Source organism: Chrysemys picta, chromosome 12 (assembly GCF_011386835.1).
Source record: "Chrysemys picta bellii isolate R12L10 chromosome 12, ASM1138683v2, whole genome shotgun sequence".
Classification (NCBI taxonomy): domain Eukaryota; kingdom Metazoa; phylum Chordata; order Testudines; family Emydidae; genus Chrysemys; species Chrysemys picta.
The window spans coordinates 17,260,366-17,279,662 of record NC_088802.1 but is presented as its reverse complement, the minus strand read 5'-3'; the positions used below and the strand labels follow the sequence as shown (position 1 = coordinate 17,279,662).

Here is a 19,297-nt window from a genome sequence, read left to right as displayed (position 1 = left end):
AGTCAGTGTGTGTACATGTACCCGAGCTGGGAATCACATCTCCCAGGTGCTGAGTAGACGTGCCCTCAATCGAACCAGGCCATTCTTAATTCACAATGAGAGTGTCCACAGTCACACACAGACTTGCACTGAAACAACACGAGGTGGGAACTAAAGCGCATTGTCACTGAACACACTACACGATCCATTGTCTACAGCCAAGCTCTAAGATACATCCGCATTTGCTCCAATCCCTCAGACAGAGACAAGCACCTACAAGATCTCTATCAAGCATTCTTAAAACTACAATACCCACCTGCTGAAGTGAAAAAACAGATTGACAGAGCCAGATGAGTACCCAGAAGTCACCTCCTACAAGACAGGCCCAATAAAGAAAATAACAGACCACCACTAGCTGTCACCTTCAGCCCCCAACTAAAACCTCTCCAGCGCATCATCAAAGATGTACAACCTATCCTGAAAGATGATCCCTCATTCTCACAGATCTTGGGAGACAGACCTGTCCTCGCTTACAGACAGCCCCCCAACCTGAAGCAAATACTCACCAGCAACCACACACCACACAACAAAAACACTGACCCAGGAACCTATCCTTGCAACAAAGCCTGATGCCAACTCTGTCCGCATATCTATTCAAGGGACACCATCATAGGACCTAATCACATCAGGCACACCATCAGGGGCTCGTTCACCTGCATATCTACCAACATGATATATGCCATCATGTGCCAGCAATGCCCCTCTGCCATGTACATTGGCCAAACTGGACAGTCTCTACAGAAAAGAATTAATGGACACAAATCTGACATCAGGAATCATAACACTCAAAAACCAGTAGGAGAACACTTTAACCTGTCTGGTCATTCAATGACAGACCTGCGGGTGGCAATTTTGCAACAGAAAAGCTTCAAAAACAGACTTCAACAAGAAACTGCTGAGCTGGAATTGATATGCAAACTAGACACAATCAACTCAGGATTGAATAAGGACTGGGAATGGCTGAGCCATTACAAACATTGAATCTATCTCCCCTTGTAAGTATTCTCACACTTCTTATCAAACTGTCTGTACTGGGCTATCTTGATTATCATTTCAAAAGTTTTTTTCTCTTAATTGGCCTCTCAGAGTTGGTAAGACAACTCCCACCTGTTTAGGGTGACCAGACAGCAAGTGTGAAAAATCGGGACAGGTGGTGTGTGTGTGTGTGGGGGGGTAATAGAAACCTATATAAGAAAAAGACCCAAAAATCGGGACTGTCCCTATAAAATCGGGACATCTGGTCACCCTACACCTGTTCATGCTCTCTGTATGTGTACATATATCTCCTCAATATATGTTCCATTCTATGCATCCGAAGAAGTGGGCTGTAGCTCACGAAAGCTTATGCTCTAATAAATTTGTTAGTCTCTAAGGTGCCACAAGTACTCCTGTTCTTTTTGTCACTGAAATAACTCAGTGGCGGTGTAGAAAAGCCTTGGCTTGGCTGCGTGTTGCTGAACATCTGGCCGCTCCCCCTCCCCCTGCCGGGACCAGCCGGGATACAGGGGCTCCCTGGGTTAAGATCAGTGGCAGCTTGTGTGTGCTAGTGACAAGGCATGTAAATGTAAACAGCTCATTAATCAGGAGCAATCCTTGAGCTGAAGGGTGATATTATGGTAAATCTTCTAAGCTTTCTGATGTTACAGGCTAAAGGTCACAGCCCAGCCCCTTCAAAACACCAGCTAAGAGCTGGAAAGAAGATTTTAGGTTTAATCTTTGTAAAACTCCATGCACAGAAAGGAAAGTAACAATCCTAACCATGCCCCACTCCCATCCCCCGCCCCATTCCAGCTGCCCCAGTCTCTTCCTGTCATTTTTTCTCCTTGGCCCAATACTGAGCCCATAATCGCTGTGTGGACCGGTTCTGCTGGGGGGGAATACGAGCCAGGGATCCATGTTTGGGCTTTGTCTGACTCTCGGCAGAGGAATGTCGGGCCTCAGAGAAGGGACAATGGGGACTGCTCGGCACACAAAGCTGGACATGCTCATGTCCACAATTAGCAGCAATCTGCTCCTCTGCACAGGCTCTTTGCTGCTGGAGCTCCCGGCAAATGTTTCCCACCAACACATTTGCCTCCACAGGTCTAGATTCTGACTCGGGTTGTACCATTGCTCCTTTGACCTCAGCAGTTAGCCAGTGTTTGGGGCTCTGCTAGGTTCTTCCATTGGAAGGAGAAATTGATGATAGGAGTCAGGTATTTCTTTGGTGATATCTTTATTATTTATGAATAATGTCCACACATTCCTGTGCCCGGTACAAACAAACAGCAGCCGGCAGTTTCCTTACTCAGAACTCCATGTCGGCATTCCTAGGGAACCCTGTGCCTGAAGCAACTTCTGTCTCTCTGTTCTCCCGAGATCACACTCACCACTGCTTCTCTTGGCTTTCTGCCTCACACACACACCAAGCTGCCAGCCAGTCCCTAAGAGGGCCTGCTCTACACCTAACACTAAGATCAACCTGGTGACATCACTCAGGGCTGTGAAACATTGTGTGATCTGAGTGCCACAGCTAGATCGACCTAGCCCCTGGTGCTGACAACGGAATTCCTCTGGTGACCTGGCTATGGCCTCTCAGAAAGAGGGATTAGCTAGAGCGATGGTGTCAGGACTGAGATCCCCACTTTGAACTTTAGGGTACAAATGTAGGGGCCTGCGTGAAAAACTTCTAAGCTTAACTACCAGCTTAGCTCTGGTTCGGCTGCCACCATCAATGGATTCCCTCCCTGGGAAGCCTTGAAAAACCCTCACCAAATCCCTGGTGAAAACAAATCCAAAACCCCTTGGATCTTAAAACAAGGAGAAATTAACCATTCCCCTCCTTCCTCCCACCAACTCCTGGTGAATCAGTTCCAACCCCCCCCGGGATCTACAACAGGGAGAAATTAACCATCCCCCCTCCTTCCTCCCACCAACTCCTGGTGAATCAAGATCCAAAACCCCTTTGGATCTAAAACAAGGAAAAATCAATCAGGTTCTTAAAAAGAAGGTTTTTAATTAAAGAAAAAAGGTAAAAATCATCTCTGTAAAATCAGTATGGAAATTAACCTTACAGGGTAATCAAACTTAAAGAGCTCAGAGGACTCCCCTCTAGTCTCAGGTTCAAAGTACAGCAAACAAAGATAAACACTCTAGTAAAAGGTACATTTACAAGTTGAGAAAAACAAAGGAAAACTAACACGCCTTGCCTGGCTATTTACTTACAAGTTTGAAATAGGAGAGGCTTGTTTAGAAAGATGTGGAGAACCTGGATTGATGTCTGGTCCCTCTCATTCCCGGAGAACGAACACCGTCCCAAAACAAAGAACACAAACAAAAGCCTTCCCCCCCCCCCCCCAAGATTTGAAAGTATCTTGTCCCCTTATTGGTCCTTTAGGTCAGATGCCAGCCAGGTTACCTGAGCTTCTTAACCCTTTACAGGGAAAAGGATTTTGGAGTCTCTGGCCAGGAGGGATTTATAGTACTGTACACAGGACAGCTATTACCCTTCCCTTTATAGTTATGACACGCCCCCCAAATCACAGATAGTGTTGGATGTTCGGTTCCACACTGGCTGTGATTTCTTCCTGGAGTTTTAGGAGAAAACAGAGTTAATAAGACACATGTACCTTTAGACATACGACTGATTATATAAAAACTAACAATATGTTTCATTCCAAAAACAATTGTTAACCAGTTAACTCTGGGAAACTTTCCCGGAAGAGTGCATCAGCCACTTTGTTAGAAGCTCCCGAAATGTGTTGTATTTCAAAATCAAAATCTTGGAGAGCTAAACTCCACCGAAGAAGTTTTTTGTTATTTCCCTTGGCGGTATGAAGCCACTGTAGCGCAGCATGGTCTGTTTGTAGTTGGAAACGCCGTCCCCAAACATATGGGCGTAGCTTTTCCAGCGCGTACACAATGGCATAGCATTCCTTTTCGCTGATTGACCAATGGCTTTCCCTCTCAGACAGTTTCTTACTGAGAAATACGACAGGATGGAATTCTTGATCCGGTCCTTCCTGCATTAAAACTGCTCCCACGCCTCGCTCGGACGCATCTGTGGTTACTTGGAACGGTTTGTCAAAGTCTGGGGCCCTTAGCACAGGGTCAGACATGAGTGTTGCCTTAAGCTGGTTAAAGGCCTTTTGACACTCATTAGTCCACTGAACTGCATTTGGCTGTTTCTTTTTGGTTAGGTCTGTCAGCGGGGCGGCGATTTGGCTGTAGTGGGGTACAAATCGCCTATAATATCCAGCCAAGCCTAAGAAGGATTGGACCTGTTTCTTAGACTTTGGAACCGGCCACTTTTGGATAGCATCCACTTTGGCCTGTATGGGATTTATAGTTCCTTGACCCACCTGGTGCCCCAGGTAAGTCACTCTGTTTTGGCCTATTTGACACTTTTTAGCCTTAACAGTTAGTCCTGCCTGCTGGATGCGCTCGAAAACTTTTTCCAGGTGCTCCATGTGCTCTGCCCATGAATCAGAAAAACTGGCCACATCATCGAGGTAGGCAACTGCAGATTCTCCCAATCCCGCTAGGAGACCATCTACAAGTCTTTGGAAGGTGGCGGGTGCATTTCGCAACCCGAAAGGGAGTACATTGAATTCATACACCCCTGCCTGGGTGACGAAGGCTGACCTTTCCTTAGCGGGTTCATCTAGTGGTACTTGCCAGTACCCCTTGGTTAAGTCTAAAGTAGAGATGAATTGGGCATGTCCCAATTTCTCCAATAGCTCATCTGTGCGTGGCATTGGATAGTTGTCAGGACGAGTTACAGCATTTAGCTTACGGTAGTCCACGCAAAAGCGTATTTCCCCATCTGGTTTGGGAACTAGAACCACTGGAGATGCCCATGCACTCTTAGAGGGGCGGATTATACCCATCTGTAGCATGTCCTGGATCTCCCTTTGTATAGCAGTTTTGGCATGAGGTGACTCCCGGTAGGGTGGGGTTCTAATAGGGTGAGCATTACCTGTGTCAATGGAGTGGTATGCCCGTTCGGTCCATCCTGGAGTGGCTGAGAAAATTGGTGCAAAGCTTGTGCACAGCTCCTTGATCTGCTGTCGCTGCAGACGTCCAAGGGTCATGGAGAGGTTCACCTCTTCCACGCCACCATCCTTTTTTCCTTCGTAGTAGACACCTTCAGGCCACTCCGCGTCATCTGTTTCCTGTGCTGTAAACTGGCAAACGTTTAATTCTCTGGAATAAAAGGGCTTAAGAGAATTAACATGGTATACCTTAGGCTTTATGTTGGAGGTGGGGGAGGCTATGAGATAGTTAACAGCTCCTAGGCGCTCCTGGACCGTGAATGGTCCTTCCCACGACGCTTCCATTTTATGGGCCTGGATTGCCTTTAAGACCATGACTTGGTCTCCTACTTTGAAGGACCGTTCTCTGGAATGTTTATCATACCAGGCCTTTTGCTCTTCCTGAGCATCCTTTAGGTTTTCTTTAGCAAGGGCCAAAGAATGTCGGAGGGTGTTTTGTAGGTTGCTTACAAAGTCTAGAATGTTTGTTCCTGGAGAAGGCGTAAACCCCTCCCATTGCTGCTTCACCAACTGTAATGGCCCCTTAACCTCACGGCCATACACAAGTTCAAATGGTGAAAACCCTAAACTGGGATGTGGTACAGCCCTGTAGGCAAAAAGCAACTGCTGCAACACGAGGTCCCAATCATTGGAGTGTTCATTTACAAATTTACGTATCATGGCCCCCAAAGTTCCATTAAACCTCTCCACCAGGCCATTGGTTTCATGGTGGTAAGGGGTGGCAACCAAGTGATTCACCCCATGAGCTTCCCACAGGTTTTCCATGGTTCCTGCCAGGAAGTTAGTTCCCGAATCTGTAAGGATGTCGGAGGGCCAACCTACCCTGGCAAAAATGTCTGTTAATGCCTGGCACACACTTTTAGCCCTGGTGTTGCTTAAGGGTACTGCTTCCGGCCATCGGGTAGCAAAATCCATGAAAGTCAGTACGTACTGCTTTCCTCTGGGTGTCTTCTTTGGGAAAGGACCCAGAATATCCACAGCTACGCGCTGAAATGGGACCTCAATTATGGGTAGTGGCTGGAGAGGGGCTTTAACCTGGTCTTGGGGTTTTCCCACTCGTTGGCACACCTCACAAGACCGGACATAATTAGCAACGTCCTTGCCCATTCCCTCCCAGTGGAAGGACTTCCCCAACCGGTCTTTGGTTCTGTTCACCCCAGAATGGCCACTGGGATGATCATGGGCTAAGCTCAAGAGCTTTACCCGATACTTAGTGGGAACTACCAACTGCCTTTGAGGATGCCAGTCTTCCTGGTGCCCACCAGAAAGAGTCTCCTTGTATAAAAGTCCTTGTTCTACAACAAACCGGGATCGGTTAGAAGAGCTGAGAGGCGGTGGGGTGCTCCGCGCCGCCGCCCAAGCTTTTTGAAGGCTGTCATCTGCTTCCTGCTCGGCCTGGAACTGTTCCCTTGATGCTGGAGACATCAGTTCCTCCTTGGACTGTGGACTGGGGCTTAGTCCCTCTGGAAGTGATGCAGGTGCTGGGGCTGTTTCCATTGACTGTGAACCGCTGTCCGCTGGTGCACTATGCGGTAACTCAGGCTCTGGCTGAGCCTCTTGGGTAGGGTTATCTGCTGCTTCTGCCAGTTCAGGCTCGCTGGTGCCCTCTGGCATTGGAGTTGTAGACGGGTTTGCAAGCGCTGGACTCAGGGCTGGCAATGGTTCTGGTGCTGGTTGCGTTGCCAGTTCCGGTTCTGGGACTGGCTTTGGCTGGGTCTCTGGGATTGGATCCACTACGGCTGTTGCAGTCGTTGGCAGAGGATCCAGTTCCACCACCTTTGTCTGGGTCTCCGGTAACACAGACGGGGCCCTGGTGGACGGCTCAGGAACAGGGATGGGGGTGAAAGCTTGCTTAGCCTGGCTGCGGGTGACTATTCCCACCCTCTTGGCTACCTTCACATGGTTGGCCAAATCTTCCCCCAGCAGCATGGGAATGGGATAATTGTCATAGACTGCAAAAGTCCACATTCCTGACCAGCCCTTGTACTGGACATGCAACGTGGCTGTAGGCAAGGTTACAGATTGTGACACGAAGGGTTGAATTGTCACTGTAGCCTCTGGGTTGATGAGTTTGGGGTCCACTAGGGATTGGTGGATAGTTGACACTTGAGCCCCAGTGTCCCTCCAAGCGGTAACCTTCCTTCCGCCCACTCTCAAGGTTTCCCTTCGCTCCGAGGGTATGAGAGAGGCATCTGGGTTTGGGGATCTTTGGTGTGATTGGGGTGTAATGAACTGTAATCGGTTGGGGTTCTTGGGGCAGTGAGCCTTTATATGTCCCAGTCCATTACATTTAAAACATCGCCCTGCTAAGGTATCACCGGGACGAGGTTGGTTGGTGGAGACTGGTGTGGTGGGGTGAGACGGCGTCTGGGGTTTCCCTTGGGATGTGGGTGGGGCCTTGGGTTGTCCCCGGTGGTAAGGTTTTGTTTCGGCTTGCCCCTTCTGATATTCGCTCCAACTGCTACTAGTTTTTTTCTTTTCTGCCACCTCCACCCATTGGGCTCCAATCTCCCCCGCCTCAGTTACAGTTTTGGGCTTCCTATCTAGGATGTACCTTTCTATTTCCTCAGGAACACCCTCTAAAAACTGCTCCATTTTTACTAGGGAAAGCAGATCTTCCAGAGATTTAACATTTGCTCCTGATACCCAGGCATCACAATTTTTGTCAATGTGGTAGGCATGACGGGTAAATGACACATCCGGTTTCCACTTTAGGGCTCTGAACCGCCGACGGGCATGCTCGGGTGTTAGCCCCATTCTGAGTCTGGCCTTGTTTTTAAAAAGTTCATAACTGTTCATGTGTTCCTTAGGCATTTCAGCCGCCACCTCTGCTAAGGGTCCACTGAGCTGCGGCCTCAGCTCTACCATGTACTGGTCTGCAGTGATGCTGTATCCAAGGCAGGGCCTTTCAAAATTTTCTAAGAAGGCCTCAGTATCATCGCCTGCCTTGTAGATGGGGAATTTTCTGGGATGGGAAGTGGTACCTGGAGGGGGGTTGTTAGCATTGGCTGGTGCATCCTGCTTAGCCTTTGCTACTTCCAGTTCATGCTTCCTTTCTTTTTCTCTCTCCTCCATCTCTTTTTCTTTCAGCTCCATCTCTTTTTCTTTCATCTTCATCTCTCTCTTGTGGGCCTCCTCTTTGGCTTTTTCTTCTCTTTCTCTCTGCTCTGTCTCGAGTTTTGTTAATTGAAGCAGTCTCTGATGTTTTCTTTCATTTTCTTCTGCTTCTAGTTTGGCCAGTTCTATTTTGTTAGCTACTTCTTTGGTAGTCATTTTCCTGTTTTCTTGTGCTGGGTAACCCCCTTTGCAGTTGACAAACTGGGAAGCTCTCAGCTCTGGCTGCTGCAGAGTTAACAGTAACTTTCTAACTAGCTACTCCCGAGGATGTAAAAAGAAAAAAAAACAATTCAGCTTGTAAATACCTTTTACCAGTCATTTGCTAATTGAACCCTTCTCTTAACAAAGGACCTGTAAAAAAAAACTTAACACCTCTGCCTTCAGGCAAGGAGAGATAAGATATGCATCTATCTACTTCCAGCTCGGCTTTCCAAGCAGCTAGAAGGAAAAAAAAATCTCACTGGCTTTTGGTTTCAGAGTAGCAGCCGTGTTAGTCTGTATCCGCAAAAAGAAGAACAGGAGGACTTGTGGCACCTTAGAGACTAACAAATTTATTAGAGCATAAGCTTTCGTGGACTACAGCCCACTTGCATGCATCCGAAGAAGTGGGCTGTAGTCCACGAAAGCTTATGCTCTAATAAATTTGTTAGTCTCTAAGGTGCCACAAGTCCTCCTGTTCTTCTTTTTACTGGCTTTTGGGTTTAAAATGATCCCACCGCTATTCACCATGTCAGGACTGAGATCCCCACTTTGAACTTTAGGGTACAAATGTAGAGGCCTGCGTGAAAAACTTCTAAGCTTAACTACCAGCTTAGCTCTGGTTCGGCTGCCACCATCAATGGATTCCCTCCCTGGGAAGCCTTGAAAAACCCTCACCAAATCCCTGGTGAAAACAAATCCAAAACCCCTTGGATCTTAAAACAAGGAGAAATTAACCATTCCCCTCCTTCCTCCCACCAACTCCTGGTGAATCAGTTCCAACCCCCCCCGGGATCTACAACAGGGAGAAATTAACCATCCCCCCTCCTTCCTCCCACCAACTCCTGGTGAATCAAGATCCAAAACCCCTTTGGATCTAAAACAAGGAAAAATCAATCAGGTTCTTAAAAAGAAGGTTTTTAATTAAAGAAAAAAGGTAAAAATCATCTCTGTAAAATCAGTATGGAAATTAACCTTACAGGGTAATCAAACTTAAAGAGCTCAGAGGACTCCCCTCTAGTCTCAGGTTCAAAGTACAGCAAACAAAGATAAACACTCTAGTAAAAGGTACATTTACAAGTTGAGAAAAACAAAGGAAAACTAACACGCCTTGCCTGGCTATTTACTTACAAGTTTGAAATAGGAGAGGCTTGTTTAGAAAGATGTGGAGAACCTGGATTGATGTCTGGTCCCTCTCATTCCCGGAGAACGAACACCGTCCCAAAACAAAGAACACAAACAAAAGCCTTCCCCCCCCCCCAAGATTTGAAAGTATCTTGTCCCCTTATTGGTCCTTTAGGTCAGATGCCAGCCAGGTTACCTGAGCTTCTTAACCCTTTACAGGGAAAAGGATTTTGGAGTCTCTGGCCAGGAGGGATTTATAGTACTGTACACAGGACAGCTATTACCCTTCCCTTTATAGTTATGACAGATGGAAAAAACAATTCTGTCAATGTAGGAAGCATCTACACTACGGCACTTCAGGGACACAGCTGTAGCGTTGTAGCTGTGCCACTCTAGTCACTGTAGTGTAGATATACCCTTGTTCATCCTGAGGCCCAGTCCACACCTAAACCTTAGGTCAGCCTAGCTACACTGCTCAGAGCCGTGAAAAATGTCACACCCTGTGCGATGTAGTTAGGTCGATCTAACCCCGATGTAGACGCAGATAGGTCAAGGGAAGAATTCTTTGTTGCCCTAACTGCTGCCTCTCTATCAATGTAGGACTTGTCTATGCTAGCCATTCATTTCTACTGGATATTGGGATGAATGCACACTCCCCAGTCCCTGGCTCTCCCTCTGCTAGGATCCCTGCTGGTGCAGAGCCTCCAGCTTCTCCCCAAAACCCCAATTAATTCTGTGTCCCTGCCATCCCCACATCTGCCTGTCCCCAGCTTGGCTGTTAATTCTACCCCACATCACTTCTGCCCCCAGCCCCTCCTTCAGTTTTGACCCTGCAGCCCCCACATCTGTCCCTCAGGGCCCCTCTGCTCCTCCTGCAGCTCCAGGGGTTCTTCACCCTGCCCCTCCCATCCCTGATTCTGCACAGAGGTGGTGGGGAGGAGCTTCCAGGGATCATAGAGCTAGCCAGATGGTTGGGTAGACAGGAGTCCTCCAGGCCATAGGGGCTAGGATGACTGTGGCTAAAGAAGCCCATTGTTTCATTCCCAGTGGGCTGTTCACCCCATGTCTCAGTGGCACTGTCTGACCCAGGATCCCCAGAGTCCTCCTGGCTCATAGAGGACAGTGGCAAACAGGCTGCACAATCCCTGGGGCAGTGATGAGATCGGCTTCTCTATCTGACTCACTCAATGCTCTCTATGGTTTGACAGTTCAGACGGTGCAGAGTTGAAACCGGAAGCAACCTAGGGTGTGTGAGGCTAGAGGCTGATCTCAGGGTCCCCAGTGGAATATTCTCCCCCCGGGTCTCAGGAACACAGTCTGAGCTGGGATCTCCACACCCGGAGCCAGGGTCGGATTCTCTCCCCAGGGACGGAGCCCGGCGGGAAAGTGAAGATCGGGGCCTCGTCACCAGCATCGATAAATGTCACCTGCCCCCGGTCACAGTCCAGACAAACCCGGATCCTGCTGGGGACCCGGCTTAGGGGCAGGAGGGTCGCAGGGGAGGTGTGAGCCCAGAACTGACCCGCCAACCCCACAGCCCAGATCCCCCCCTCTGGGCTAAGGCTGATCTCTCCCTTCCTCCCCACAGACTCTCTGGCCACCCCCACGGCCCAGTATCGCCCACTCCCCACCTCCACCTCCCAGCAATGTCTCCCCGAGGTGAATCCCTCACAGCCCAGCACCCAGGGCTCAGTGTCAAATCTCTCAGGGTTGTTGGGCAGTCGCTGCCGTGTGTCTCCCAGTCTCACACTTTTCCGATCCTCAGACAGGACGAGTTGGGGATAGGCCGTGTCTGGATCCAGAGTCATATTCGCTGGGGAGAGAGAATCTGAGCATTAGGGGCAGAGCTCAGCCCTGGGGGAGGCTGGGACCATTTCTCACACTCCCCAGCAGCCCTGTCCTGGCTGGGACAGGCCTGGATCCCAGGGAGCTGCCTCTGTCCTGGGCACCTGAGACTGAGCAGAGATGTCACTGCAGTTCCTCTGTCTTTGTAATGGGACCAGGCGTGAAAGTAAAATTTCTCTTTTCCTGTACCGGGGGGGGGGGGGGGAGCTTTGCGCCCCCCATCCCACCCCAGAAGAGGCGGGGCCTCAGCCAGAAGGGGCGGGGCTGAAGCTCCAGCGTCCCCCAGCCAGCCCGCCCGCACCGCCCAGGGCTCCAGCGGCGTATGGCAGCAGCGGCTGGAGTCCCAGGCCCTTTTAAGTAGCCGGCCCCGGGATAGCTGCTCCTTTTGCTCCCTCCCCTCCCCGCCATGGCAGCGCTTTAATGTTGCTGCTGCTTCTGTGCCCCACATCAGGTCTGGCAGGGCCGGCAATGGGGGGCACAAAAGTGGCAGCGACATGGCAGCGCTTTAGGCAGGGTCCTTTAAAGTGCTGCCAGCGGTATGGGCCGGTACAGGCGGCCATTTTTTACTGGTATGCTGTACCAGCCCGTACCACCTTACTTTCACCCCGAATGGAACCCACTTCACTAGTTTCTCATTTATTGCAGAGGCTTCAGTTCCCAGCTTCCCCTTCTGGGGCTGCTCCATTCCCAGTGGCACAGACACAGACAGGAAGGTGTCAGAAGCTTTGACTGAGAAGGGAGCAGAAGAGGCAGGTATCAGCTTTATACCCCAGAGGGAAGCTTCCTCCCCTAATGCAGCCTCCACACCCAGGCCAGGGAACAGAGAGGAAGGTGCAGCATTGGGGAAGAGCTGCTTAAGACCAGAGAGTAGGAAGTGGCATTAGGTGGCATAGCCCCATCCCCAGCCCAGAGAGAAGGGAGAAGGTGACAGCGTCACAGGGAGAGCATCTCCCCAATCCAGGAAGCAGTGAGCAGCTGCAATGGGAGAACCCAGCCCTGCCCAAAGGAAAGGCAGGATGTTGGAGAAGAGCGATGGGGAGACCCCCCTGCACTGGGGTAAAGCAGAGGGATGTTTCAGCCCTCGGGGCAGAGAGCTCTGTCTGGGTGCTGTTCAGTGAGTGTTCTGTTCATCAGCATGGGTATGAACTCAGCACTAACCTTGGTGTCAGGATTTTTTGTGTGATGTCAGCTTGGGATCTCCCCAGGAGTTCCCGAACCTTGGGGGCAAGAGGTCTCGCAGCCTGTGACCCCACCCGCTCCATGGCGCCGCCCTACACCTCCTCTTCCCACCGAGGTCCCGCCCCCTGACAGGGCTGGAAGCCTTGGCCACTGTGGAGAGCCCCTGACCCTCCACCTGCCCTGGGTCGAGATCCAGGGGGCCTGAGAGCAGTCCCCGGCCCATGTCCCCTCTCCCCAGAGTGCGCCACCCAGGGCAGGTGGAGGGTCCAGGGCTCCCCAGTGCAGCCTGGGCTCCCTGGGTGACAGCACAGTTCTAGCTTGTGGCCTGGCCTGGGGGCAGGGCCTTGGGGGAAGAGGAGCATGGATAGGAACCACGGAGAGGGGCCAGGACCGGGAAGAGGCTGGCGCTGCGGTCAGGGTCTGTGCTCCTCGCGGGGAAGCTGATCAGCTGCCATACCACAAAGCACAGCCACTGCCTGTGACGCTCTATGCCTGCCCAAGGCTTGCAGTTTTGGGGGGCAACATGGTCCCCTGCCCCCAGGAGCGGATTTACCATTAAACACACCGTGCGGTGGCACAGGGCCCTCAATGACAGGGGGGCTCCCAAAATACGGCAGTGCAGCAGGGCTCAGGCAGGCAGTGGCCCTGTGCCACTCCTGGAAATGACCAGCTGCTGGCATGTCTCTGCATGCCCCTGGCGGGGGGTGAGGTGGCTCCACATGCTGCCTGACCCCACTGCCTCCCTTCCCCCAAGGGATGTGCAGAGACATTCCATCAGCAGCACAGCAGAGCTAAGGTGGCTCCCTGCCTGCTCTGCCTCCCCCCTCCACACTGCGCCACTTCCAGAAGTGGCCGGCATGTCCCTGGGGGTGGGGGTGTATCTGCGCGTTGCCCCCGCCCCGAGTGCCAACTCTGCAGCTCCCATTGACCAGGAACTGCAGCCAAACGGAGCTGCAGGGGTGATGCCTGCCAGCAGCGCCGCACGGATACCCCCTGCACCCCCGCCAAAGAGCTGCTGCCAGAGGGGTGTGCCAGTCGCTTTTGGAGCCGCGCTGCCTAAGATAAGCACCGCCCCCCTGACCCCCTCCCACACCCCAACTCCCTGCCCCAACACAGAGCCTGCACCCAAACTTCCTCCCAGAGCCTGCACCCCTCTCCCTCTCCCCCTCCCACACCCCAACAACCTGCCCCAACACAGAGCCCACACCCAGCCCTCAAACTCCCTCCCAGAGCCCAACCCCTGCACCTCCTCCTGCACCCCAACCCCCTGCCCCAATCAATGTACCTCACTTTATTTTCCTTTACTTCCTATAACATAGGAGGAGGATGAAGGAAAAAAGAATGAAAAACAGGGGGGAGATAAGAGAGAATGTTCTTTTTCTTGGCTGGGTCCCGAGGGGCCGGGGGTGGGGGGGGAGAGAAATGAAGCTGCACACAGGGACCCACTAACTCTAAATCTGCCATTGCCTTCCTCCAAACTATGGCTATGTTAAAAAGTAGGGGGGCCTGACCATCCCACTTTTAAAAGTGGTATGGCCTGGCCTCTGGATCTCCTCACTGTTTAATGAGTTATTTTTAGGGCTGTGTGTCATGGTTGCTGTTGGTTTGCTTGATATCTTTAGCTACAATCTCATGAAGATGCTTTCACTGGAATTTTCTCATAATTTAAAGACAATCTCCAACTGCAACCTTACCCTGTCTGTGTGCTCGTAGGTATTTCCCTCTTTTTCTCTCCAGTGCAGACGGCAGAGTGTCTGGAGGGGAAAGGATAAGAGAGGTGAGATTTCAGGCTTTCATATTATAACAGCATCACCACTCTGAACTCCTAGAACTGTGTTTTCATCATGACAGAGAAACAGACAGAGACACACTCAGGTAATTAATATAAAAAGGTTGGAAACCTTCTATTTTCTCTCTTATTCAGGCATCTCCCATCAATGGAACCAACATCCATGAAGCCTCACAACCATCCCAGGATACAAAATCTGTAAATGTGATTTACTCTCCCCCCCCCGCACTGTTCAGACTCCAGTTGGTCTCATTGACTTGCTGCCTTTTCTCATACCTAGACCCAGATCCTGCAAAGACTTTGGCATAAAAGTAACTTTACCCACTTTGGTCCCCTTGACATTAAGAGTTTGTGAAATCCTGGCTCTAATTGTGAGCTGTTGGGTCTGTTTACTCAGCGTCTCTACAGAGAGCAGCACCATGGGGCCTCGTCCTCCATAGGCAGAAATAGGAATAATAATAAAATCATTTTATCCATGTGGGAATTGAGGCAGGGGAAGGTTGGCTCCGTGGGCCAGATTCACCCCTGTACCGGCGAAAGGAGAGAGGGGAGGGGCCATTTGTGACTCTGCTGTTTCGTGGCTGCAGGGGCCAGTGCAGACCTTGGCACAGGCTGAGGAAGTTCTGAAGCCAGCCAGAGTTACATCCCTATGACAATGGCCCCCGTGTGTCTTGCCCAGTGTGCAGAGTGTCAGAGGTCCAGCTTTACACTGCCCATGTCCCTCTGTCCCTCGTCCACCCCCCTCCCTCTTCCACCCGCCCTCCCCCACCCCATTCCCAGCCCTCTCAGGAACACGCCTTGTGCCTGCAGCTGCTGGGGAGGAGGCATAAGAGGCTCCTGTGCTGGAGGGATCCCTCACCATGGGGGAGGGGCTTTCTCCTTCCCTGCAGCCCATGTGCCCAGACTAGCTGCCATACAGGACCAGAGCCCAGTGATGGGCTGGGTCCAGCTTTAAGAAGTGGTCTTTAAATTAGGTTCTAGATTTTGGGTGCTGACCTTTAAGCACCTGGGGCCTGGTTCTCAGAGGTGTTGGGCACCTGCAGCTCCACTGACTCCACCTGCAGCTGTGGAAGCTGCACAGCTTTGGAGCACCTGCCCTGCAGCTCTCTCGTTGGGAGAGAGAAACTCAGGTGCCCCAAATTTGGCCATTTTGCTGATCGTGAGCTTTAATGCTGTGACCTTTGGTAAGTCATGAAATTATTGTGAGACATCCTGATGCCTGGGCCTCTGCTACATCTGCTCAAAGTGTCTGCTTTCCACTAGTTATTATGTTAAGTTTTGAGAATTGGTGCAAGGATCATTTCTTATGCAGAAGTTTGGACAAACCGAGATTGTGCGTTTATACTGACTGACTTGGCCTTGGCCCGGTGAGCAGTTTGCTTAACATAAGGGAAATGTTTCCTTAAGTCACCTTGTTATTAAGTGATGTGTTCATAAGTTGTTATGTGGGACAAAGAGATGTTTTGACCACACCGTGACGGGTTGGATTACAGAAACCCCCTTGGGAACTGCCAACTAATGTGCCAAGACTACTTCTGCCCCTGCTTTCCCTGCCAGCCTGGGACCCCAGCACCCTGTCTTGCTGAGCCAGACACGCCCATCTGCTCCAACACAGACCCAGGGTCTGAATTACTTGCCCCAAAGCTGCAGACTTAACTGAAAGCAGCTTACAGAAGTGTTCCTGTCTTTAACACTCAGATGCCCAACTCCCAATGGGGTCTAAACCCAAATAAATCCATTTTATTCTGTATAAAGCTTATACAGGGTAAACTCATAAATTGTTCGCCCTCTATAACACTGATAGAGAGATATGCACAGCTGTTTGCCCCCCCCCCAAGTACTAATATATACTCTGAGTTAATTAATAAGTAAAAAGTGATTTTATTAAATACAGAAAGTAGGATTTAAGTGGTTCCAAGTAGTAACAGACAGGACAAAGTGAATTACCAAGTAAAATGAAATAGAACACACAAGTCTATGTCTAAGAAACTGAATACAGGTAAAATCTCACCCTGAAAGATGTTTCAATACATTTCTTTCACAGACTCGACGCCTTCCCAGTCTGGGGACAATCCTTTTCCCTGGTACAACCCTTGTTCCAGCTCAGGTGGTAGCTAGGAGATTTCTCATGACTGCAGCCCCCTTTGTTCTGTTCCACCCCCTTATATATCTTTTGCATGAGGCGGGAATCCTTTGCCCCTCTGGGTTCCCACCCCCCACTTCTCAATGGAAAAGTGCCAGGTTAAAGATGGATTCCAGTTCAGGTGATCACATGTCACTGTAAGACTTCATTATCCACTTGCCAGCACACAAGTATACAGGAAGACTTACAGGTAAAACAGAGCCATCTGCAGTCAATTGTCCTGGTTAATTGGAGTCATCGAGATTCCAAATCACCATTAATGGCCCACACGTTGCATAATTACAATAGGCCCTCAGAGTTATATTTCATGTTTCTAGTTTCAGATACAAGAGTGATACATTTATACAAATAGGATGACCACACTCAGTAGATTATAAGTTTTGTAATGATACCTTACAAGAGACCTTATGCATGAAGCATATTCCAGTTACATTAGCATATTTTCATAAAATCATATAGGGTGCAACGTCACACACACAATGTGCTTAAAGACAACAGGCACCCAAAACATACTGCCAAGGAGCAGTTAGCAAAGTCCAAAAACCCCCATGTGGAGAAAAGGGTCAAAGTGACCTGTGCACATCAGTGTGTAATGACTGGTAATGAACAAATCAGAAAAGAGAATAACTTGAAAATAGCTTGGACAGCAAAAGTCCTGCCAATTAGAACGTTCATGCATGTGTAGTGTGTGAGTTATACAAGATACTATTAATAACACACAAAGGTGATTGGGAAAGAACTAATAAATATATCATTTGGATGTGTGTAATATGTCAGACATTGTAAAGGGTAGATGGAGCATCATAGGAGAAATGTATCATGACCTGCCTATGCCCCTGAAGAAGGTAGCTGGGCAGTATTTCTTTCAGTATGTCAGTCATTTCTTACTTGAATAGTAATTGTAATGGCAAGACTTGCTTTTGGAACAAATAAGGGGTTGAATTAATCAGTCTGTGTGTCTTGGACTCTAAGTGTATGGCATTCTCATCCAACAATTAAATAGAAGCATAATCTAATTATGAACCAACTGACCAGCTCCATTCTCTTCCCACAGTCTCAGACATGTATCCCAATTTCCCCTCCTAGATCCCTTCTAGATACCTTTGAACTTCCTCAGAGCCTCCGATAGCGCAATAGTTTTCTGGGAGAAACCACTGACTTGCTCTTCCAGTTCAGGAGAAATCTCCTCTGGAGGCTGGAACTTCCCCTTCTCCCACCTGGAGAGAAACAATTTCACATGATTATATTTCATTTAGTGACTTATTATAAGTTGTTGCTAGAAGTCGCTGCTCTAATGGGCCTGGAGTTAGAATTCCTCTACTTCTCCCAGCCTCAGAACAGGTGCAACACAGGCCATGTCCATGCAACCTTCCCCTCCAAGGACCCATTAATCATAGAATATCAGGGTTGGAAGAGACCTCAGGAGATCATCTAGTCTAACCCCCTGCTCAAAGGGAGACCAATCCCCAGACAAATTTTTGCCCCAGATTCCTAAATGGCCCCCCTCAAGGATTGAACTCACAACCCTGGGTTTAGCAGACCAATGATCAAACCACTGAGCTATCCCTCCCCTCCATCTCTGGCCTGAAGAGACCTGCTCTGAGGATAAAAGGGGAATTGAGTCTCTGTGGCCAATTCACTCCATGGCCTCCATGCTCTGGGGGACAGCAGGTTCCCAGGTGAAGTGCTGTAGAAATATGCCCACTAGGAACTAGACTGAGACACCAACTCCCCCCTCCCCAGCTCATTCCACACAGGGCTCCAAACAGTCCTCAGGTGGGAAAGACTCTTGACCACTGCTGCCCTGGGCTGAATGGTAACCAGTGCCCCAGCAGTGACAGGCCCATATTCCATCCCCACAATCCTGAGGCAGCCAGTCCCCCAAGGATGTAACACCTCTAGGAAATACTTTAGGTCAGTCCTTCCCACTGAATGGATAATTCCAGAGTCTTCTCTGCAAGGGTGAGAACCTCAGGATGAAGTTGGCCAGAGAGATTTGTATCAAACATGTGACCTTCACCAGACATTTTGTTGTAGAGCCCTGGGGAGATGTGGTGCTAACTGTGATGGGCTCTCCGGGGTGGAGCCTGGGACTGTGGGACCACTGCACCCCCTTAACTCTCTCCAGCCTGGGCTGTCTCTCACAATGCCTTGCTAGTGACAAGCAGCAAGCCCGTCCACACCCAGCGAGATTGCCTGAATGCTCCCAGAGCCACTCACAAATCACACAGAGAAAAGCACCATCTAAATTCCCCCACCCCACATCCCAGCTTCCAGCACCCAGCACTTTACCTCGGGAATGTATTATCTAATTTATTAATTGGTTATCAATTGGTTCACCACTTCATCAAGGGAAAGTGGATATACACTAGCCTTTGCAAAACCTGAGCAGATTTACCACACACTTCATACAAACTCACTGGTAAAGACAACCAGTAAAAGAAGTTTATTGACTACAAAAGATAGATTTTAAGTGACTATAAGTGATAGACAAAAAGTCAGAGTTAGTTACCAAAAGAAAAGAAAATATAAGCACGCAGTCTAAACTCTCAACACTATTGGACTGGGCAACATCTAGATTAAGCAGGTTTTCTCACCCCACTGGATATTGCAGTTCATAGTACACAGATTTCACCATTAAAATCTGGGCCAGTCTCCTCTGTTGGAGTCTTAAGTCTTCTCTATGTCTTGGTTGCTTGCAGCATAGGTGGGGGGCAGGAGAAAGGCCAAGCATGGCCCCCCTGTGTTCTGTTTTATACCCTTAGCCCATGTGCTTGGAGAACACAAGTCCAGGCATGTCTCTGATGGGCATTCCTGAGTCCCCAGGCA

The 19,297-nt window shown here is 49.7% G+C and overlaps 2 protein-coding genes across 5 annotated transcripts in view; both read right to left on the bottom strand.

Annotated features, from left to right (window-relative positions):
* Nucleotides 1–19,297, bottom strand: part of LOC101953695 (zinc finger and SCAN domain-containing protein 2-like) — a 222,750-nt gene that overhangs the window by 172,150 nt on the left and 31,303 nt on the right. The gene's annotated exons all lie outside the window — the stretch shown is intronic.
* The window catches only part of LOC135975010 (zinc finger protein RFP-like), a 30,822-nt gene continuing 20,361 nt past the window's right edge, over nt 8,837–19,297 (bottom strand). For both annotated transcript variants that reach the window (XM_065565024.1, XM_065565025.1), the window contains 4 exons: nt 17,570–17,685; nt 14,231–14,290; nt 9,818–11,325; nt 8,837–8,937 (listed from right to left, as the gene is read on the bottom strand). In XM_065565024.1, coding sequence (XP_065421096.1) covers nt 10,817–11,325; nt 14,231–14,290; nt 17,570–17,685 — 685 coding nt within the window. In that variant the 3' untranslated portion in view covers nt 8,837–8,937; nt 9,818–10,816. The remainder of the gene's footprint in view (nt 8,938–9,817; nt 11,326–14,230; nt 14,291–17,569; nt 17,686–19,297) is intronic.